Genomic DNA, 23,624 nt, shown 5'->3' with positions numbered 1-23,624 from the left:
TACAGTCTGTGTTGGGATTCTGGGTAATAGTGAAATTAACTTTGTCTTCCATTTTTTTCGGTCATATAAGTGCTACTTCCACAGGCAGTGGAATATTTGTGGCTAACCAGACATAAGAGGTGGAGTTCTAGAAGAATGAAGGATAAACATAGCAATAGTAATTAAGTTGCTTACCCCTCTTGAAGATTTACTCCGTTCTAGGCACTGTGGAGAAGGGGACAACAGAGGATGAGATGGTTGGGTGGCATCACCGACTCGATGGACATGGGTTTGGGTTGACTCCTGGAGTTGCTGATGGACAGGGAGGCCTGGTGTGCTGCAGTTCATGGGGTCGCAAAGAGTAGGACACGACTGAGCGACTGAACTGAACTGAAGCACTAAGCATTTCACATGGAGTCTCATTTTGTCCTTCCATCCGTCTTTTAAAAGCAGGTATTATTACTATTATTACCAGTTTACTTTTGGGAAAAATGAGACTCACAAAGTTTAAGCAACATGACTGGGGTTGCACATCCAGCAAGTAGAAAAGCCTGGAATAACCCAGAAAGTCTGACTTTGGAGCCAGATTCTTAATTGACATAAAATATCGCCTATACTGGATAGTTAAGTTCAGTTGCTCAGTCATGTCTGAGTCTTTGCGACCCCATGGACTGCAGCACTCCAGGCTTCCCTGTCCATCACCAACTCCCAGAGTTTACTCAAGCTCATGTCCATTGAGTCGGTGATGCCATCCAACCATCTCATCCTCTGTCGTCCCCTTCTCCTCCCACCTTCAGTCTTTCCCAGCATCAGGGTCTTTTCAAATGAGTCAGTTCTTTGCACCAGGTGGCCAAGGTATTGGAGTTTCAGCTTTAACATCAGTCCTTCTGATGAATATTCAGGACTGATTTCCTTTAGGATGGACTGGTTGGATCTCCCTGCTGTCCACAGGACTCTGAAGAGTCTTCACCAACACCACAGTTCAAAAGCATCAATTCTTCAGCGGTCAGCTTTCTTTATAGTCCAACTCTCACATCCATACATGACTACTAGAAAAACCATAGCTTTGACTAGATGAACCTTTGTTGGCAAAGTAATGTCTCTGCTTTTTAATACGCTGTCTACGTGTAGAGAGGGGCTTCAAAATAATATATTCTAAGCAAAAACCAAGGGGACAGCTTTTATGCAAGCCGTAGCTTGTTCTCAGACTTCAGTAAACCAACTTTTTCTTTTATTAATGTTAGTAACTCACCCTCGTCATGTTATGTGTCCTCACAGAAAATGTTGATAGTTTGTTGATCGGCATTACTCTGATCTCAGATAAACCTTTTGAACTACAAAATCATCATTGCATGGAGAAACTCACCTCTCCCAACTCGCCTCTCCCAAATTTTGTCCTCTTGGCCTTTCAGCTTTTCTCTAAATGGAGGTTCTATAATGTTGTATGTGAAATAGTTATTCTCCTTGGAATTTCTTTTCCCTCCCATCCCCTCCCCTTTTGTATGGGTTTCTGACAAGGTGCACTATGATCCTAGCTTACCTATTTAACAAACTCAAGCCACATTCATAAACTTTTATTTTGTTTGTTCACAAATGATTTTCAGCATTTACTAAATGCCAGGTACTATTGTAAGGACTGGGAATGGGGTTGTAAATGATACAAAGACTCTGCTCTAAAAAAAAAAGAAAAAAAAGATCATTGGGCCTATGCTGTGTAGTGACACAGTAAGCAATAATGTTTGGGTGCCTACTTTTGACTCAGGTGTCAGGGAAAGACTCTGAATATCAGGGAACCAGACATTGAATTATTGGGAGAAGAGTGTTCCAGGGAGAGGATCAGCTAGTGCGAAGAGCCTAGAGAAGGCGAGCATGCCTGGACCACAGTGGGCAGGGTGTGAGTTGGGTGAAGTACAGTCTGAGCAACAGTAGGGATAAGATACAATAGAGTTTCATGAACCTGGCCAAAGCGAAAGTGAAAGTGAATTAGCTCAGTCATGTCCAACTCTTTGCAACCCCGTGGACTGTAGACTACCAGGCTCCTCTGTCAGTGGGATTCTCCAGGCAAGAGTACTGGAGTGGGTTGCCATTTCCTTCTCCAGGAGGTCTTCCCAACCCAGGGATCGAACCCGGGTCTCCTGCATTGCAGGCAGATGCTTTACCATCTGAGCCACCAGGGATGCTACTGAATCCAGGCCTTATTTCCACGTATATAAATGAGACACAAAGAAATAAAGCTTTTCATTTTTGTTTTTTTAATCACAATCCTTATAGGAATTGGTGGTGAAGACTCTGATTGTAGCAGAACCTCATGTCCTACATGCGTATCGAATGTGCAGACCTGGTCAACCTCCAGGAAGTGAAAGTGTCTGCTTTGAAGTCCTGGGATTTGATATTTTGTTGGATAGAAAACTAAAGCCATGGCTGCTGGAGGTAAGGTGTTTCTTTAAGAAGAAAGATAAGCGAGTACTGTTATTTCATTCATTGAGCATAGAGAGGCCTGAGTGGAGTATGTTGGAGGAAGAGAATGAGAATTCAAGGAATACATTTGCTAGAGTGGCTCCATGTGTTTGATCTTACTTTTCCCAAATCAGCATTGGGTGAGTTTCTAGGCTAGGTGTTTTGCATACACGCATGGATCTCCTGTTACTGATTGGAGGTCTACTTTACTGTGTTCTCAGCTTCACAGATCTACCACCTCGTGACTTCAGGATGTTGGGTTTCTTCTGTGTGGATGCTTGGGCTGCGGGACTGTAGTTCCCTGGCTTCAGTGCCCCTCCCCTTCAAACTCTCCTAGAGGAGAGAGGCTCCAGTTAGCTCATTAATCTTAGTTAATACCTAACACACTGGGTAACAGGAATTCTTCAAGACCGTATTATGTGCCTAGGGCTCCTCTCATGTCTAGCCTATCAGCCATGCCTTTGGATTGGTTTTCTGCCAGTCCCTGTGGTTAGAGTCATCATTATTTTTCTTCCATTATAAAAGGTCACTTAACATTTAGAGAATACAGAATAATATAAAGGAAAAATGAAAATAATCTCTGCTTAGGATTTTTTTACCTTTCTTTTCTGACATGTTTTTATTGTATATAGAGGAGACCTAAGCAGTCATGTGGTCCTACAGCACCCCAACCAGTACACCTGGTTCTGATCATCAAGCTCCACAGATCGCATGGCCACAAAATACTGTATTTAGGAAAACAGCACCCATCTAAACACTTAGTATTTACTAGATTACTTACATTTTAAGGAATATATTATTAAAGAAGATATCACCATCAACTACCTTTAATTTTAAGTCGATTACCTCTTTTTTTGCTAATGATTTAGAAATTAGAAGTTACATCTGTAATACCAAGGTTTTGGAAAGCAAATTGAATGAGTGATAGGTGAAATCAAGACGTTCAAAATATATTTTTAGGAAAGAACACTTCCAGTTCGAGGGCTCCTGCTTTCATGTGTGCGTTTGTTGAATCTACTGTGAACAAATAATGTGTATTATATTGCTAATCAAATACAATTCTGTCAGGTATTCAAATTATGCTCCTGGCTTGGATCCTAGAAATAAGATACATGTGAAGAACTTTATGTATCCTTTTACTTCCTCCGTTCCTTGAATGTGAAAGCACTTGACTCTGAGCAGTGGCCCTTCCTCTTACTTAGTCCTGACATTTTCTTCTTTATTTATACCATTTTCTTATCTTCATTTCCTTTCCTGTTCTTTGTCGTTCAGCTGCTCAGTTATATTGACTCTTTGTGACCCCATGCACTGCAGCACACCAGGCTTCCCTGTCCCTCGCCACCTCCTGGAGTTTGCTCAGATTCATGTCCATTGAGTTGGTGATGCTGTCTCACCATTTCATCCTCTGCTACCCCCTTCTCCTTTTGCCTTCAACCTTTCTTCCCAGCATCAGGGTCTCTTCCACTGAGTCGGCTCTTTGCATCAGGTGGCCAAAGTGTTGGAGTTTCAACTTCCACATCAGCCCTCCCAGTGAATATTCAGTGTTGATATCCTTTAGGATTGACTGGTTTGATCTTCTTGCAGTCCAAGGGACTCTCAAGATCTTCTCCAGCATTACAATTTGGAAGTATCAATTCCTGTTCTTACTTGTATTTTTTTGCCCTATACTTGTCTTTTAGCTTTGATGGGGTGGGAAAGAAGTGAAGGCACATGCGTGAAATAGAACTGAAAGGATAATAAATAATGATTTTATAGGTATTTTATTCACCTAATTTTAAAAGCATTTGCCTAACTGAAGCTGACTGCTGCTTGGTTAGATCAGAATTGACTGAATGGCTGAATTATGTATTTTTTAAAAGCTCAAAAATACAATGTTTGCATTCATATTTTTTCATACTTTATTTTCTCCATAACTTCCTGATCAATAAACCACTTAAAAACACCCACAATAACTTATTTTAATTTTATATTCATTGTTTCATCATTTTCAAATCAATCATAGCCCTTTAAAAAAACACCACAATAATAGGCAGCTGTGGGTACTGAACATGTATTATATCAAAACAGTTAAAAGAATCTGAAATCATAGTAATGCGAACATACATTGTTAAAAACCTTTTGGCGCCATCAAGTGGAGTAAGGCAGAGGATGCCTCTGAGCATTTGATAACTTTTAGTTAACTTCAGTAATCACAGGCAATGACTCATAGTGGCAAATTACAGAGATTTTCAATCATAGAAAACATTTTTAGGGAAAAACATGGAAATTAAGTGGAGTATAAATATACCTCTAGTATGTTAAGTATCTTTAATTTGCAGATCATTCCACCAGATGGGAGATTAAAGAAAAATAAGAGAATACGCATCCTATTTTTGTAGGGGACTCAGTTATGTGTTTTATAATAATAATTACAAGTTTAAGTAGGAAACAGGAGGCAGCACAAACAATCATTAATCTCTCTGTGTACATGTGTATATTTTTGAGTTCAAAAAAAGTCTTTGCAAAAGAGTGAACACCTGGTCAGAGTTCTTAAGGCTGTAGAAAGTGGGGAGGGGCCAGGGATTAGGAGAGTTGGGGTTGAGGTTGGGGTAAGTTATAGGCCAGAGGCAACAGCAGTAATTTAGGAGCCCAGAAACTATTATGGAAACTTTCATCTGTGCATGAAATGATTGTGCTGGATAATAAAACTATGATTTGGACAGTTAATAAATATATTAATTTAATTTGCTTTCTATTAATTTTCCTTCTGTGTGCATTTACAAGCTGCTGTGCTTTAAGACTCTAACACTTGTGAGCTTTGTCTCTCTTACAACCATGTTAGGAAATGAGAACAAAGAAGTCATCACATAGAAGTTTGGCTGGATGGAGCTGTAATTTTCGGCGATTCTTCTGTCAGCCATTTGTGGTTTTTCTTTTCTTTTCTTTTTTTCCTTTAAATTTCTCATAAAACTTAAAATCCAAAATGTTAATTTAGTTAAGTTTTTCTACCTTTCCATATATTAGTTTTTTTAGTATGTAGGCATATTTCTTCATAGACCAAATTCTTTCAAATGATAGTAGAGTGAAGAATCTGAAATAGGTAAGAGAGAGGATTGTGATTGTGTTGTATCAAGAGCTCCCTACCATCCTGGTGGAGGGATATGCCTGGCAGAATTCCAGGCTGCAAGTCTGAAATGAAATACTAAGATTTTCTATACAGATAGATAACATTTCAGTGAACGACTTAATCATCGATTCCTAAATGTCTGTTTTATTTTAATAATCCTGTTATATCTAGCAGCAGAACTGTCTTTGTTTTATAAATTATAGAGATGGAATGCCTGAACCTTTTTTTATATAAAATATATTACTCTATCCTTTCTCTGCACTTGTAAGAGGAAATGAGTGAAACTTTGAAGTAGTAGAATAAACTCCCTCTCTCAAAATCCCCTGGAACAAATGCATGTTCTTGCAATTACCAAGTTATACTCTTCCCCTTGAGTCTGCATCACAAAGATAGAAATAGGTTCATCACCTTTTAAATCAGAAATCAGCAAGGACATAATACAGTAAGTCATATCTCTATTGAAGAAAGTAGTTTGCCGTATCTCTACACAAGGAATACCATGTAGCCATCAAAATGATGGCATACAAAATTTATATGGCACACCGTTCAGAGAAAACCTTGATTATAAAATAAAATATTTAGTGTAGAGATATGTTTGGAAGGTAAAGTGAATTTGATGAATATGTGTAGCAAATATCTGGAACACCATTTGTCAGATGGTTAACAGTACGCTAGGTGTTGGGATTGCAGGTGATCTCTCTGTTGTCTGTTGGCCTTTTGTTTCTAATTTTTCTGCAGCGATCTTGTGCCACATTTCTGATTAGAAGCACTTATGTTCCTGGATGATTTAACTATAACGTGGTATTTCCTTAAGCTGCCAGTTGTAAAGTGCATGCTGTCAGTTACCTTGTTTCTTGTGGTGCTGGATTTGCATAAGATGACCCTCTTCTATGAGTGGCAGCATGCATGTTTTTTGACATAGCCTGTGGAATTAGTTGGTGTTAAGGAAGTTAAGCTGTAGTTTTGAACTCAATAGTGTTCTCATCAATTGAGTTAATAGAATAAGTAATTTCCCTAAATATCTGCTATCCCAATTACATTTTCATAACATCAACAATAACAACAAAACCCAACAACAGCAAAGAAAAAACAAAAACTCTAGCTCTTGAAGTTGTAGCATATTATAAACTACATTTCTGGGTGTGTGTGTGTGTGTGTGTGTGTGTATATATATATATATATAAAGTATATATAATTGCTTCTTATTTTTCTCCTTAATGAAACTTTGGAAATGATGGAGTAAAGTAGAACAGCCACAAATGGCTCATTGATTTCCATGAATCCTTAAACAGTTAGAAAAGCTTATACAGGTTAGTCTTCAGATACCTTTAATGGTATCCTCCAAGTACTTTCAGTGAAATGAAGTAAAATGAAAATTGATGAATTATTGTCTGACCCAGATAGAAAGAGAGAAAATTTATTTTTTAGGCAGCAGTGGATGATCCATCCAGAAGATCTGAAAGCAGTGAAAAGAGGGCACTGATAATTTCAACATGCAAAATACATATATGAATATAATTATTACTATATTGGTAACATGCATGTTATTTTTTTGTTCCGTGTTATTATTCTTATTCTTATTACTGGTTATCCAAACTTTTGTCAGGATGAATCACTTTAACTTTCTAAATTTAATACCTGGAATGCATGGGGTGATAATTTGGAGAGAGTGGACTGGAGAGAGAGCAGATAATGCTGACTGCAAAATCCTGAGATAAGGCAGCAGCGGGAAGGAGCAGTGATGACAGTCAATTCCTTGCAAGTCCTTGACTTAAATTAAGGTGATGGGGAATGCAGGTGTGGCAGTAGTGACTGGACCATCGACTGTGTAGAGCTTTGAGGTTTATTGTAGAGTCCTTCTACTGGTCAGGATCCCACATTAGGGTAAAAAACTTTTACTGAATATAGATTGATCTGCCAACATTTGGTCACTCATTGTTTTTTGTTGTTGTTAATTTCAGATCAATCGAGCTCCGAGCTTTGGCACTGATCAGAAAATAGACTATGATGTGAAAAAGGGAGTGCTGCTAAATGCACTGAAGCTACTAAATATCAGGTAAGTTGCTTCCTCTGTGTTCTGGATTTTTTTTTTTTACCATGTTTGGTGTAGAACAGTCATTTGTAAATAGAATTGGTTTATAATTTTAGTATTTTATATTTTGAGTTTCTTGATTCTGTTCTTTAAACCCATTTAATTTTCTTCTTTTTAAATATCTTTTCCTCTCCTCCTGAATTCTTCTTCCCCTCCCCCCTGTATGATTTGAACCTATAATAAATATGCTGTAATTTCGTTATTGGTGTGATTATTGAATTGGAGCATACCTTAGGAAACCTAGATTGTTTCCTTACTTCATAAGAAGAAACTAAAGCATAAAGGTCACTCAGAAGGTAAAGAAAACTCAAAAATGCATTTCCTGCCTTTCTGTCCAGAGGTCTTCCTAATATTTCAGGCTGCCAGGGTAAATGGAAAAGAGAAGCAGTTAAGTGAGCTTAACTTTTCCCATCGAAAAGAATAGACAAGATTTCCTTCTTTTTTAAGGCTGAATAATATTCCATCGTACCACATTTTTTTAAATCCATTCATCCATTGATGAACATAGGTTGCTTCCTTGTCTTGGCTGTTGTGAATGATGCTGCAATGAACATGGGAGTGTGAGTATCACTCTAAATCCTGATTTCCACTTCTTTGGATATATACCCAAAACTGGGATTGCTGGATCAATGGAATATTATTAGACTGGTTGCCATTTATATGATCATGAAAATCAAATATTTGAAATGTTACTATGTGGGAAGCTGTTATCTTATTATGAGAGAAACTTGTTAGAAGTTTAACTGGATTGTTTAATGAAATAGTGAGCAGTCTGCTAGTATAAGTGTTCAAATGACTTCTAGGACCTTTTGAGGTCACTTAAGCTCAGGGATTTTGTGGTCTCAATTGATTCTAATTGTTATTTCAAGAACTCTGTAAGAGCTGTGGGATGCCTCCAAGCAATTTATTTACTTGAAATATTTTCAAACATTTAGTAAATGCCTGATTGAGAAGTAGATTTATATGGAAGGCATTATTAAAAAGAGATTGAGATATAGCTTATTCAGAAATTTTCATATGACCCCTTTTGTATGATCAGAGAATGATTTGCCTAAATTCTAATATTTCAGTTATTCTAAAGGAAATAAATAGGAAGGAAAGAGATATAGAATAGGAAATTTTTATTTCACTTATACAAGTATATCAGATATTTTAGATTATTTAAGCAATATGCCTATACATTTTTTGGCATACATATGGTTTAAGTAGTCCTGTCAAATGTATGACTTAAACTCTTAGTCTCCTCTTCAAGTTTAAGGACTTCTCATTTCTCTCCTGGTCTGTTTTATTGATCCCCTTGGTTCAGCACTGACTTTCGCCCCATCTTGTGGTTTCCATTCTGTTGCTCTCCAAGTCATTTAAAAAGTGTTTACTGAGTGCCTACTGCTATAGGAGCAGGTGCTGGGAGTTCAAAGTCTCCCATGATTTCTGGCTTGGATGAGTTGTTTGACAGTATGTCTTTTATTTAGATAAAGGTTTTAGGCAAGAAACAGACTTAGAAGTGATGGGGGAAGTAGAAATTAAGAGATAATTCAGTTTTAAACATGCTGATTTTGAAGTGCTTTGAGACACTCAGGTGGAATTGTCAAGTGGGAGAGTTGATATACGAGGTCCCAGGAGATAAGAGACCCCCATGTGACTGACATACATGTATAGTTTGCTGTTGAATCCAGTAGATGAGAACATAGAGTGTATATATTGAGAAGTAGAGAGGGGCAAGGGCAGAGCCTGAGTGATGCCAACATTTAAAGAGATACTTGTAAATTCTACTATTCTGCTCAGATTGTTGCCGCATTATCAGAACGTTTAAACATTGCCTACAAGTCATTTTTGATCTTTAGACACAGACTCTTTGTAATCTAGCCCTTGCATCTCTTGCCAACCTGATCACCTTTTGTTCTTCTCTTTTCCCTGCCTTGGAATTGATTTTTTTAAAGAACAGTGCTATTTTGCATGTCCATAATTTGTGTGTATTCTCACTTAAATTTTCTTTTAGCTTTGTCCCTCTGGTGAATGTTGACTCATTTTTAGAAAACTGTGGTAAAATATACTTGAAACTTACTACTGTAACCATTTTTAAGTGTGCAGTTCAGTGGCAATAAGTACATTCACATTATAATGCAATAATTACCTCCATCCTTCTCCAGAAATTTTTCATTGTGTGAAACTGAGATTCTGTACCTATTAGACAGCTCCATATTTTTCCCTCTCACGAGCCCCTGGTAAACACCTATTCTGCTATCTGTCTCTATGAATTTGATTAGGTGCTTCATACAAGTAGAATCATACACTGTTTGCTGTTTTGTAACTGCCTTATTTAGGTTAGCATAATGTATTCAAGTGTTAGTCTCTCAGTCGTGTCCGACTCTTTGCATCCCCATGGACTGTAGCCCACCAGGCTCCTCTGTCCATGGAATTTTCCAGTCAGGAATACTGGAGTGGGTTGCCATTTCCTTCTCCAGGGGATCTTCCTGACCCAATCAAACCCAGGTCTCCTGCATTGCAGGCCAACTCTTTACCATCACAGCCATCAGGGAAAGCACAGTGTATTCAAGATTCATCTATATTGTAGCATGTAGTCAGAATTTCCTTCCCTGTTAAGGCCCATTGCATGTATATGCCACAGTTTGATTAACTCATTCTTGAATACCTAGCACAAAGCTGACCTTCTGTTTGAAGCCTTTGCTGTAGCAAAGTGGTTTACTTCCTCGCTTTTGCAGTCACCCCTACTACTATCACTTTTTAAGTAGCATCCACTGTAACTTGTGTATTTATTTACATTGTATTCCCCTCTCCCTCTTTAGACCATTGCAGCTTGAGGGCAATGTCTCTATTCATCTTTGTATTTCCAAGGCCATGTCTAGAACTAGAGTATGGTGAGTACTAAATAAAATGATGACAAGGATGGGGAAGGACATTCCATTCAAAGGTAACTCCTTGTAGTAAGATAAGGAAGTGAGGCAAACATAGCATGTTCATAGAACTTCCAGAGTTTCCATATTACAAGAGCTTGTACGTGTGAGGCCAGCTGATTAGAAAGAGAAAACCCTTGGGTGGAATCGCAAGATAATGAGTAGTGGAAAGAACTCCAGAAAGTGTAAACAAAACTCCTTAGGTCAGTGTATGGATATAGCTGAGCAGGAAAACACTGATTAAAATGCTGAGTGAATGGAGATCCTTTGGTCTCTGGTTAAATTTTGTTTTGGACTAAGAGTTGTTAGTGCTTATTCATACCAGTTTTTATAGGGATGCAGACATAGTTCTTTATTTGTATTTGCTTGAGCTGGGTGTGTGTCAGTGTCCTTGTCTGTGAGTTAAGTCTTTTCTGTGTAGAGGTGCATATATCTCTGCCTTCATTTCTTCCACAGCATTCTCATCATGGTGTTCTCAGTCCTTTTGTTGTTCTCCCTTCCTCTATTCTGTCATTTCATTTTTTCTTTCTCTCTTACCTTTTTTTCTTTCCAATTGTTAGTCTTTGTTCTTTCCTCTTCCTTTTATTTCTATTCCCCCTTTCTCTCCTGTCCTTCCTTTAAATTGTATGGTATATAGAAATGATTTGTCCTAGGTAAAATGGGATAAAAGCTAAGAGCTACCTAAATCACTTTTTCCGTTTCCCTAAACAAAAGAAACTCAGCCAAATTTCATATTTATCACTGGAAAAATGATATTCTTAATCATAAAGTCATTAAAAATTGAAAGTCTTATTGCCATCTCAAGTTCAACTCTTTTTGTTACTTCTCACATTTAATTAATAATAGTAATTAATCACCAAAGCAAATTTGGAAAATTCAGCTGTGGCCACAGGACGGGAAAAGGTCAGTCTTCATCCCAATTCCAAAGAAAAGCAAAGAATATTCAAACTGCTGTACAAATGTGCTCATTTCATATGCTAGCAGGGTAATGCTCAAAATCATTCAAGCTAGGCTTCTGTGAACCAAGAACTTCCAGATGTACAAGCTGGATTTAGAAAAGGCAAAGGAACCAGAGATCAAATTGCCATCATCTGTTCAGTTTGGTTCAGTCGTTCAGTCATGTCTGACTCTTTGTGACCCTATGAAACGCAGCATGCCAGGCCTCCCTGTCCATCACCAACTCCCGGAGTTTACCCAAACTCATATCCATTGAGTTGGCGATGCCATAAAACCATCTCATCCTCTGTCTTCCCCTTCTCCTCCTGCCTTCAATCTTTCCCAGCATCAGGGTCTTTTCAAATGAGTCAGCTCTTCGCATCAGATGGCCAAAGTATTGGAGTTTCAGCTTCAACATCAGTCCTTCCAGTGAACACCAAGGACTAATCCTTTAGGATGGACCGGTTGGATCTCCTTACAGTCCAAGGGACTCTCAAGAGTCTTCTCCAACACCACAGTTCAAAAGTATCAATTCTTCGGCACTCAGCTTTCTTTATAGTCCAACTCTCACATCTATACATGATTACTGGAAAAACCATAGCCTTGACTAGATGGACCTTTGTTGACAAAGTAATGTCTCTGCTTTTTAATATGCTATCTAGGTTGGTCATAACTTTCCTTCCAAGGAGTAAGCATCTTTTAATTTCATGGCTGCAATCAGCATCTGCAGTGATTTTGGAGCTCCCAAAAATAAAGTCAGCCACTGTTTCCACTGTTTCCTCATTTATTTGCCATGAAGTGATGGGATCAGATGCCATGATCTTCGTTGGATCATAGAAAAAACAAGAAAATTCCAGAAAAAAATCTACTTCTGCTTCATTAAGTACACTAAAGGCTTTGATTGTATGGATCACAACAAATTTTGGAAAATTCTTAAGGAGATGGGAATACCAGACCATCTGACCCGCCTCCTGAGAAATCTGTATGCAGGTCAAGAAGCAAGAATTAGAACCGAACATGGAAAAATGGACCCGTTCCAAATTGGGAAAGGAGTATGTCAAGGCTGTGCATTGTCACCCTGTTTATTTAATGGCTGTGCAGAGCACATTATGGGAAATGCTGGACTGGATGAAGCACAAGCTGGAATCAAGATTACTGGGAGAAATATCAGCAGCCTCAGATATGCAGATGATACCACCCTAATGGCAGAAAGAGAAGAGGAACTAAAGAGCCTTTTGATGAAGGTGAAAGAGGAGAGGGAAAAAGCTTGTTTAAAACTCAAAATTCAGAAAAACTAAGATCATGGTATTTGGTCCCATCACTTCTTGGCAAATACATGGGGTAAAAGTGGAAACAGTGACAGATTTTATTTTCTTGTACTCTAAAATAATTATGGATTATTTTAGAGCATAAAATTAAAAGATGCTTCCTCCTTGGAAGAAAAGCTATGACAGTCCTAGACAGCATATTAAAAAGCAGAGACATTACTTTGCTGACAAAGGTCTGTATAAAGCCTTTGACAAATGTCAAAGTTATGGTTTTTTCCATTAATCATGTATGGATGTGGGAGTTGGACCAGAAAAATGGCTGAGTGCTGAAGAATTGATGCTTTTGAATTGTGATGCTGGAGAACCCTTGAGTCTCTTGGACAGCACGATCACACCAGTCAATCCTGAAGGAAATCAACCCTGAATATTCATTGGAAGGGCTGATGTTGAAGCTGAAGCCCCAACACTTTGGCCAACTGATGTGAAGAGGTGACAGTGGAAAAGATCCTGATGCCGGGAAAGATTGAGGGCAGGAGGAGAAGGGGAGACAGGATGGCATCACCAACTGAATGAACATGAGTTTGAGCAAACTGCAGGAGATAGAGGACAGGGAAGCCTGGTGTGCTGCAGTCCATGGTGTTGCAAAGAGTCTGACACAACCGAGCAGATGATCATGCTTGCGGTGTCACTCCAGGTTAATCTCTATAAGAACTTTTGAAGAGAAGTGCTGTTGTTAACATTTGATAGATGGAAAAACAGACCCAGCAATTAATTGACCTAAGATTGTATAGCTAATCAGTTGCTATACTATCACCATTTTCTCTTGTTACCTTCAAAACTTCTGTTTGTTGGACGGAAACCCATATTTGATGAATGACTAGATGAATATATGTGTGAATATATACATTTAATAAACATTGATTCCTATTCCCACTGTTTCTCCTCTTCTGCTAATTCTCCTTACAGGGATAAGATCAGAGCTTATTTGAATTCTGGAATATGGTATTATGTTCTGTATTTTAGGACCAGTGATAAAAGGAAAAACTTGGCTAAACAAAAAGCTGAAGCTCAAAGGAGGCTTTATGGTCAGAATTCAATAAAAAGACCCTTACCAGGTTCCTCAGATTGGGAACAACAGAGACATCAGTTGGAGAAGCGGAAAGAAGAGCTGGTATGAAAATTTTAACAGTGTGCCTACAGTTTGAATTACATAATTCACTTGTCAGGTTTTATTTGTAAAATGTCTTCGTTTCTAGAAGGAGAGACTAGCTCAGGTACGGAAGCAGATCTCGAAAGAAGAACACGAAAATCGACACATGGGGAATTACAGGTAACCGTGCTTTTGTTTTTTTATAGATTGAAAAAGTGAAGTGTCAAAACAGCAGTGTCTATATTTTTTAACTTTTAGGCTTATTTTAAGCCGTGTTTGTATCATGCTTTTTGTTTAATTTACTTCCAGCAAGGAAAGATAGTCAGCAAGTAGATGGTTCAGACTTGGTGAGAGCTCCTGCTTGCCAGCCTCAAGGGTGGTTGTGTAACATCTTTTAAGCCTGATGTTATCCTGTTATCTTATTTTATTATCATATGGTATTTTGAGAAAGTCAGGTCTCTTAGTATTCTTTCTGTCAGTTCAAAGTTGTTTTTGTACTTTGTTGTAAATTCAAATGTATCAGGAACCAGGCAAATAGTGAAACTGTCTGGAGGAGCCAGGTATGAGACAGAAAGGGACGTGGACTGTGTGCAGCTGGACCCCTTCCAGTGTCACATTTGACAGGAGAAGACGGGGGCCCTCTAAGCTCTTTGTGTTCCTGGAAAGACTACCCCTCCTCCCAAGATTTGATAATGACTCAGCAGAATTAGGAGAATTTGACATCATTGAACTTCCTGCCCTCCGGTAAGGTGTTCTTTCCAGCCTTAATACCATTAGCAGTAGAGATGAAAACACATTCCTCTCAACCTAATTGTCTACCTAATTCTCTCCAGCAGAGAGGAAAATTCTGCCACCCCTCAAAAGATCATTAGGGTTAATCCCTACATTCTTGTATACATCAATAATCACACTAAGTCTAAAACTTTCCAAACCTTATCACTTAAACTATCTCTGATAAAGCTCTCCAGTATTTCTCCAATATGTCCCATTGCAATTCTTCTTAAACCATCTCCCCTCAACCAGATCTTTATACTGTGCTTTCTGGAACTCTTCACTTAATGATAATTCTCTGGATAAACTTCAGTTTGTATGGGTAACAGATAAAAATTTATGGATATCTTATACTGTATTCATCTTTATTTCTAGCACCTAGTAAAGTGACTGATACAGAGTCATGGATTATCTTTGTAGTTTACCTTATGTCTTGCACTAGAGTAGCTTTTTAAAAAAAACTGGTTCATCTGATTTTATTGTAGGCGAATTTATCCTCCTGAAGATAAAACACTACTTGAAAAGTATGAAAATTTGTTGGCTGTTGCCTTTCAGACCTTCCTTTCAGGAAGAGCGGCTTCATTCCAGCGAGAGCTGAATAATCCTTTGAAAAGGATGAAGGTAAAAGAATGAATGCTTATAAAGAAAAGAATGAAGCCAAACAATATGTCTTTAAAAACAACCCATCTTAGTTCCACATGTAAAACCATTTCACTTTTAAGATGCACTTTTCTTCCATTTTAACAGTTGGTAGTATTTCATAACCAGCCGAACGATTTCATAAGTAAGTTGTCCTAACAGGGCAAATTATGAGGTAGAGAATGTTGATGTTATTTTGTAATCTGTTGTAATAAATGTTTTATTGTAGAGTTGTGTATACATAACTGAATAAAAAATAGATTGAAATGACCTAGTGGTTTGTGATGTTCTCATTATTTGGACTATAAATAGTATTATACAATATTTTTTTCCTGATGCTGCATAGACAGTGCATATGAGAAATAATTGCAACACACATACCCATGCAGAATAACCTATATGCCTTATTAAAAGGTCTAATAGTTATCTATTGCAGTATGATAAGCCATTTCATTTATTTGCTCGTAATTCTGCAATCTTGGCTGGGCTCAGTTCAGTGGTTCTTCTGCTGAGCTAGCTTGGAGTGAATCAGATATTTGCATTTATTGGAAAGCTCATCTGGGGATGGAAATCCAAGGTGGCTACACTCATATGTCTGGTGCCTCAGTTGAGAGAGATGGAACATCTGGGGAGCAGGCTGGGTGTCTCTTTCTCTTTACAGGACCATGTAGGAAGGGTAATCAGAATTCTATATGATAGCGCAAGTTTCCAAAAAGGAGCATTTCAAGAGGACAAGCCCAGCACGCAGAGGCTAATCAAGACCCTGCTAGTGTCATACTTACTAATGTCCCACTGGACAAATACGATTTTTTTTTGTTGTTGTCTAAAGAGGCAGTGGTCTTTAATAGTTTTTTCAGTATTCATATTTACTCATACTTATATTTTCTTGTATCTTTAATTCCAGCATGCAGACCTATTGTAGTTGTTTATATTTTACATTGCTGGAAATCTCCCTAGTGTGATACCTCCATATCTTGGCTACCCTATTATACTGAGTGATTTTAAAATCATGGTAAAGTTTATTATAAATAGATTTTTGTATAGTCTTTTTTTTAATTGATTTTTTATTGAAGGGTAATTGCTTTACAGAATTTTGTTGTTTTCTGTCAAACCTCAACATGAATCAGTCATAGTCTTTGCACTCAAATTCTGCAATAGAAGGTTATAAAGCCATTTTCAAGCGGAATAGGCCAAAGGGACAGAAGCAGAAGGGATATTATATACTCTAATGCTCTTTTCCTTCCAATTTCCCTCTTTTGACATATGCAGTTATTTCTACTGTTAGAATTATGTTCTGTAGTTTTTTTTTGTTTTTCCTGACCCATACAGTTAGAGACCTTTGTTAATTTTCCTTCACCTGTTCTGTAATGTTATTTCTCTCTCCTGTGAATACAGTCTTTGATCCATCTTCCTATCACTCTGTACTAAGAAATCCTAAGCATTTTGGACCCAGGCAGACCTATGTTCAAATTCCAGCTTCCCTATGTTTCAATTTTGTAACCTTAGACTAAACTATTTGTTCACTTGGATCACTAAAATAGTAGTATTAAAAGTATACTTGACAGGTTGTGAAAATAAAATTGAGGTTAATTAAAATAGTCTGTTTAAAGTACTTTCAGTTCAGTTCAGTTCAATCTCTCTGTCATGTCCAACTCTTTGTGACCCCATGGACTGCAGCACGCCAGGCTTCCCTGTCCATCACCAACTCCCAGAGCTTGCTCAAACTCATGTCCATTGAGTTGGTGATGCCATCCAACCATCTTATCCTCTGTCATCCCCTTCTACTCCTACATTCAATCTTTCCCAGCATCAGGGTCTTTTCCAATGAGTCAGGTTTTTGCATCAGGTGGCCAAAGTATTAGAGTTTCAGCTTCAGCATCAGTCCTTCCAATGAATACATTTCAAAATTTAGTTTAATGTCAACACTTTGCCTGTCCCATTCTATTGGTCTATGAGCCTATTCTTTTATATATATATATATAAATTTATTTATTTTAATTGGAGGTTAATTACTTTACAATATTGTATTGGTTTTGCTATACATCAACATGAATCTGCCACAGGTATACACGTGTTCCCCATTCTGAACCCCTCTCCCTCCTCCCTCCCCATACCATCCCTCTGGGTCGTCTCAGTGCATTAGCCCCAAGCATCCTGTATCCTGCATCGAACCTGGAATGGCAATTCATTTCATATATGATATTATACATGTTTCAATGCCATTCTCCCAAATCATCCCACCCTCTCCCTCTCCCACAGAGTCCAAAAGATTGTTTTATACATCTGTGTCTCTTTTGCTGTCTCACATACAGGGTTATTGTTACCATCTTTCTAAATTCCATGTATCTGTGTTAGTATACTGTATTGGTGTTTCTCTTTCTGGCTTACTTCAGTCTGTATAATAGGTATGAGCCTATTCTTATACAATCTTCACACAATTTTCATTACTGTTGTTTCATAGTGTCAAAACGAGGGAGAGTGAATCCTCAAATTTGTTCTTTTCTTTGAAACTCTTAGCTTTTCTAGTCCTTTTAGTCTTTCATAAATTTTAGAATCAGTTTTATTCTAAATCTTGATTGTTTAATTACAAAAAAGGCTGCTGGCATTTTAATTGGGATTGAGGAATTTATAAAACAATTTCTAGGGAGTTAACAATACTGAGTCTTCTGATCCAGTAATATGGCGTATCTCTCCATTTACTTGGATCTTTAATTGGATCTTTCTCTATGTTGATAGTTTTCAGTTTATATTTCTTGTGCATAGTTCATTAAATTTATTCTTAAGTATTTAATTCTTATTTTTTTGCTATTGTTGCTGATAGTATTGTTTGTAAATTTTTTTGTTTTTAATTTGTTGCCAGATTGTAAACATCTGGTTATTTTTGTATATTGCCTTTATATCTAGCATTTTTATGTGTTGTATTTTTACTAACTGCATTTCAAATTATATTCTGACTTTTATTTTGGTTACTTAGAAGTTTGTTCCTTAATTTCCATATGTTTAAAAAGTTCTAGTTTTATTTGTGATAAGGATTTCTAGTTTAGTTCATTGGTGTTAGAAGACATATTCTGATTTTAGTCTTGTAAAATAAATTGAGACTTGTTTTAACTTGATATGATAACTATTTTAATAAATTTCCAAATTTACTTGAGAATAATGTGTATGCTAGAGGTGATGGTTGTAGAGTTTTATATATGTCTTTTAAGTAAATTTGGCTATTACTGTTCAAATATTCTATAACCTTTCTTATTATTTTGTCCCACTTGTTATAGCAATTACTGAGAGATTTGTTAAACATTCCAACTGTGATTGTGGATTTAGTTCTGTCAGTTTTAATTTCATATCCTTTGAAGTTACAAAGGTGTCTTTTTAATGAATTCATATATTCTATTTTACCACTATGAAGTGTAAATCTCTTGGATGATACTTCTTGTCTTAAGATTTACTTTGTGTGATTAATGCAGTCATACTAGTTTCTTTCTTATGATTACTATTTAATTATATATCTTTTCCATCCATTTATTTTCATACTTTTTAATCTTCTTTATAATCTTTTATCTTTTATCTTTTTCTATCAATTGTTTATTATATTATATTATTTTATTATTCTATTTATATTTGTAGCATGATATGATTTTTTTTAGTTACCTATTTCCACTTTTAATCAAGAAATTTATGATACATGAAAATAACTTTTTTATAAAAAGTTATGAAAACTACTTTTTAATTAATGTTTTAATTAAAATCCCCATGGGAAAACTGCTTAATGTCATGTCTAAAACACTGATTATAGCACAGTATTGTCTGAAACTCTGTTTTACCCCATTATAATCATTGCTTTTTTATTATTAAAAAAATTTTTTTTTAATTTTTATTTTTTTACTTTACAATACTGTATTAGTTTTGCCATACGTTGACATGAATCCACCACAGGTGTACATGGGTTCCCAACCCTGAACCCCCCTCCCTCTTCCCTCCCCATACCATCTCTCTGGGTCATCCCAGTGCACCAGCCTCAAGCATCCTGTATCCTGTATCGAACCTAGACTAGCGATTTGTTTCTTTCATGATAGTATATATGTTTCAATGCCATCCTCCCAAATCATCCCACCCTTTCCCTCTCCAACAGAGTCCAAAAGTCTGTTCTTTACATCTGTGTCTTTTTTGCTGTCTCGCATACAGGGTTATCATTACCATCTTTCTAAATTCCATATATATGTGTTATTATACTGTATTGGTGTTTTTCTTTCTGGCTTACTTCACTCTGTATAATCGGCTCCAGTTTCATCCACCTCATTAGAACTGATTCAAATGTATTCTTTTTAATGGCTGAGTAATACTCCATTGTGTATATGTACCACCGTTTTCTTATCCATTCGTCTGCTGATGGACATCTAGATTGCTTCCATGCTATTATAAACAGTGCTGCGATGAACATTGGGGTACATATGTCTCTTTCAATTCTGGTTTCCATGGTGTGTATGCCCAGCAGTGGGATTGCTGGGTCATAAGGCAGTTCTATTTCCAGTTTTTTAAGGAATCTCCACACTGTTCTCCATAGTGGCTGTACTAGTTTGCATTCCCACCAACAGTGTAAGAGGGTTCCCTTTTCTCCACACCCTCTCCAGCATTTATTGCTTGTAGACTTTCGGATCGCAGCCATTCTGACTGGGGTGAAATGGTACCTCACTGTGGTCTTGATTTGCATTTCTCTGATAATGAGTGATTTTGAGCATCTTTTCATGTGTTTGTTAGTCATCCGTATGTCTTCTTTGAAGAAATGTCTATTTAGTTCTTTGGCCCATTTTTTGATGGGGTCATTTATTTTTCTGGAATTGAGCTGCAGGAGTTGCTTGTATATTTTTGAGATTAGTTGTTTGTCAGTTGCTTCATTTGCTATTATTTTCTCCCATTCCAAAGGCTGTCTTTTCACCTTGCTTACAGTTTCCTTTGTTGTGCAGAAGCTTTTAAGTTTAATTAGGTCCCATTAGTTTATTTTTGTTTTTCTTTCCAGTATTCTGGGAGGTGGATCATAGAGAATCCTGCTGTGATTTATGTCGAAGAGTGTTTTGCCTATGTTCTCCTCTAGGAGTTTCATAGTTTCTGGTCTTACATTTAGATCTTTAATCCATTTTGAGTTTATTTTTGTTTATGGTGTTAGGAAGTGTTCTAGTTTCATTCTTTTACAAGTGGCTGACCAGTTTTCCCAGCACCACTTGTAAAAGAGATTGTCTTTAATCCATTGCATATTCTTGCCTCCTTTGTCAAAGATAAGGTGTCCATAGGTGTGTGGATTTATCTCTGGGCTTTCTATTTTGTTCCATTGATCTATATTTCTGTGTTTGTGCCAGTACCATACTGTCTTGATGACTGTGGCTTTGTAGTAGAGCCTGAAGTCAGGCAAGTTGATTCCTCCAGTTCCATTCTTCTTAAGATTGCTTTGGCTATTCGAGGTTTTTTGTATTTCCATACAAATTGTGAAATTATGTGTTCTAGCTCTGTGAAAAATACCGCTGGTAGCTTGATAGGGATTGCATTGAATCTGTAGATTACTTTGGGTAGTATACTCATTTTCACTATATTGATTCTTCCGATCCATGAACACGGTATATTCCTCCATCTATTAGTGTCCTCTTTGATTTCTTTCATCAGTGTTTTATAGTTTTCTATATATAGGTCTTTAGTTTCTTTAGGTAGATATATTCCCAAGTGTTTTATTCTTTTCATCGCAATGGTGAATGGAATTGTTTCCTTAATTTCTTTTTCTGCTTTCTCATTATTAGTGTATAGGAATGCAAGGGATTTCTGTTTGTTGAATTTATATCCTGCAACTTTGCTATATTCACTGATTAGCTCTAATAATTTTCCGGTGGAGTCTTTAGGGTTTTCTATGTAGAGGATCATGTCATCTGCAAACAGTGAGAGTTTTATTTCTTCTTTTCCAATTTGGATTCCTTTTATTTCTTTTTCTCCTCTGACTGCTGTGGCCAAAACTTCCAGAACTATGTTGAATAGTAGCGGTGAAAGTAGGCACTGTTGTCTTGTTCCTGACTTTAGGGAAAATACTTTCAATTTTTCACCATCGAGGATAATGTTTGCTGTGGGTTTGTCATATATAGCTTTTATTATGTTGAGGTATGTTCCTTCTATTCCTGCTTTCTGGAGAGGTTTTTTTTTTTTTTTTTTTTTTTTTTTTTTTTTACCAGAAATGGATGTTGAATTTTGTCAAAGGCCTTCTCTGCATCTATTGAAATAATCATATGGCTTTTATTTTTCAATTTGTTAATGTGGTGAATTACATTGATTGATTTGTGGATATTGAAGAATCCTTGCATCCCTGAGATAAAGCCCGCTTGGTCATGGTGTATGATCTTTTTAATGTGTTGCTGGATTCTGATTGCTAGAATTTTGTTAAGGATATTTGCATCTATGTTCATCAGTGATATCGGCCTGTAGTTTTCTTTTCTTGTGGCATCTTTGTCAGGTTTTGGTATTAGGGTGATGGTGGCCTCATAGAATGAGTTTGGAAGTTTACCTTCCTCTGCAATTTTCTGGAAGAGTTTGAGTGGGATAGGTGTTAGCTCTTCTGGAAATCTTTGGTAGAATTCAGCTGTGAAGCTGTCTGGACCTGGGCTTTTGTTTGCTGGAAGATTTCTGATTACAGTTTCAATTTCCGTGCTTGTGATGGGTCTGTTAAGATTTTCTATTTCTTCCTGATGCAGTTTTGGAAAGTTGTACTTTTCTAAGAATTTGTCTGTTTCTTCCAAGTTGTCCGTTTTATTGGCATATAATTGCTGATAGTAGTCTCTTATGATCCTTTGTATTTCTGTGTTGTCTATTGTGATCTCTCCGTTTTCATTTCTAATTTTATTGATATGATTTTTCTCCCTTGGTTTCTTGATGAGTCTGGCTAATGGTTTGTCAGTTTTATTTATTCTTTCAAAGAACCAGCTTTTTGCTTTGTTGATTTTTGCTATGGTCTCTTTTGTTTCTTTGCATTTATTTCTGCCCTAATTTTTAAGATTTCTTTCCTTCTACTAACCGTGGTGTTCTCCATTTCTTCCTTTTCTAGTTGCTTTAGGTGTAGAGTTAGTTTATTTATTTGACTTTTTTCTTGTTTCTTGAGATATGCCTGTGTTGCTATGAACCTTCCCCTTAGCACTGCTTTTATAGTGTCCCACAGGTTTTGGGTTGTTGTGTTTTCATTTTCATTAGTTTCTATGCATATTTTGATTTCTTTCTTGATTTCTTCTGTGATTTGTTGGTTATTCAGAAGCGTGTTGTTCAGCCTCCATATGTTGGAATTTAAATAGTTTTTCTCCTGTAATTGAGATCTAATCTTAATGCATTATGGTCAGGAAAGATGCTTGGAATGATTTCAATTTTTTTGAATTTATCAAGGCTAGATTTATGGCCCAGGATGTGATCTATCCTGGAGAAGGTTCCATGAGCACTTGAGAGAAAGGTGAAATTTATTGTTTTGAGCTGAAATGTCCTATAGATATCAATTAGGTCCAACTGGTCTATTGTATCATTTAAAGTTTGTGTTTCTTTGTTAATTTTCTGTTTAGTTGATCTGTCCATAGGTGTGAGTGGGGTATTAAAGTCTCCTACTATTATTGTGTTATTGTTAATTTCCTCTTTCATACTTGTTAGCATTTGTCTTACATATTGCAGTGCTCCTATGTTGGGTGCATATATATTTATAATTGTTATATCTTCTTCTTGGATTGATCCTTTGATCATTATGTAGTGGCCTTCTTTGTCTCTTTTCACAGCCTTGTTTTAAAGTCTATTTTATCTGATATGAGTATAGCTACTCCTGCTTTCTTTTGGTCTCTATTTACATGGGATGTGTTTTTCCAGCCCTTCACTTTCAGTCTGTATGTGTCCCTTGTTTTGAGGTGGGTCTCTTGTAGACAACATATATAGGGGTCTTGTTTTTGTATCCATTCAGCCAGTCTTTGTCTTTTGGTTGGGGCATTCAACCCATTTACGTTTAAGGTAATTATTGATAAGTATGATCCTGTTGCCATTTACTTTATTATTTTGGGTTCAGGTTTATACACCCTTTTTGTGTTTCCTGTCTAGAGAATATCCTTTAGCAATTGTTGGAGAGCTGGTTTGGTGGTGCTGAATTCTGTTAGCTTTCGCTTGTCTGGAAAGCTTTTGATTTCTCCTTCATATTTGAATGAGATCCTTGCTGGGTACAGTAATCTGGGCTGTGGGTTATTTTCTTTCATCACTTTAAGTATGTCTTGCCATTCCTTCCTGGCCTGAAGAGTTTCTATTGAAAGATCAGCTGTTATCCTTA

At 36.9% G+C, this 23,624-nt stretch overlaps 1 protein-coding gene across 4 annotated transcripts in view; it reads left to right on the top strand.

Moving 5' to 3' along the window:
• The window catches only part of TTLL7 (tubulin tyrosine ligase like 7), a 171,850-nt gene that overhangs the window by 80,570 nt on the left and 67,656 nt on the right, over positions 1-23,624 (top strand). For 3 of the 4 annotated variants that reach the window (XM_018045669.1, XM_018045671.1, XM_018045670.1), the window contains exons 9-14: positions 2,251-2,409; positions 7,504-7,598; positions 13,774-13,921; positions 14,007-14,080; positions 14,525-14,644; positions 15,157-15,292. In XM_018045669.1, the coding sequence (XP_017901158.1) occupies positions 2,251-2,409; positions 7,504-7,598; positions 13,774-13,921; positions 14,007-14,080; positions 14,525-14,644; positions 15,157-15,292 (732 nt within the window). The remainder of the gene's footprint in view (positions 1-2,250; positions 2,410-7,503; positions 7,599-13,773; positions 13,922-14,006; positions 14,081-14,524; positions 14,645-15,156; positions 15,293-23,624) is intronic. The other variant, XM_018045672.1, reaches the window with a different exon arrangement.

The sequence above is a fragment of the Capra hircus genome, chromosome 3 (assembly GCF_001704415.2).
Source record: "Capra hircus breed San Clemente chromosome 3, ASM170441v1, whole genome shotgun sequence".
NCBI lineage: Eukaryota > Metazoa > Chordata > Mammalia > Artiodactyla > Bovidae > Capra > Capra hircus.
The sequence above is the reverse complement of the archived record's forward strand: the minus strand, read 5'-3'. Positions and strand labels throughout refer to the sequence as shown.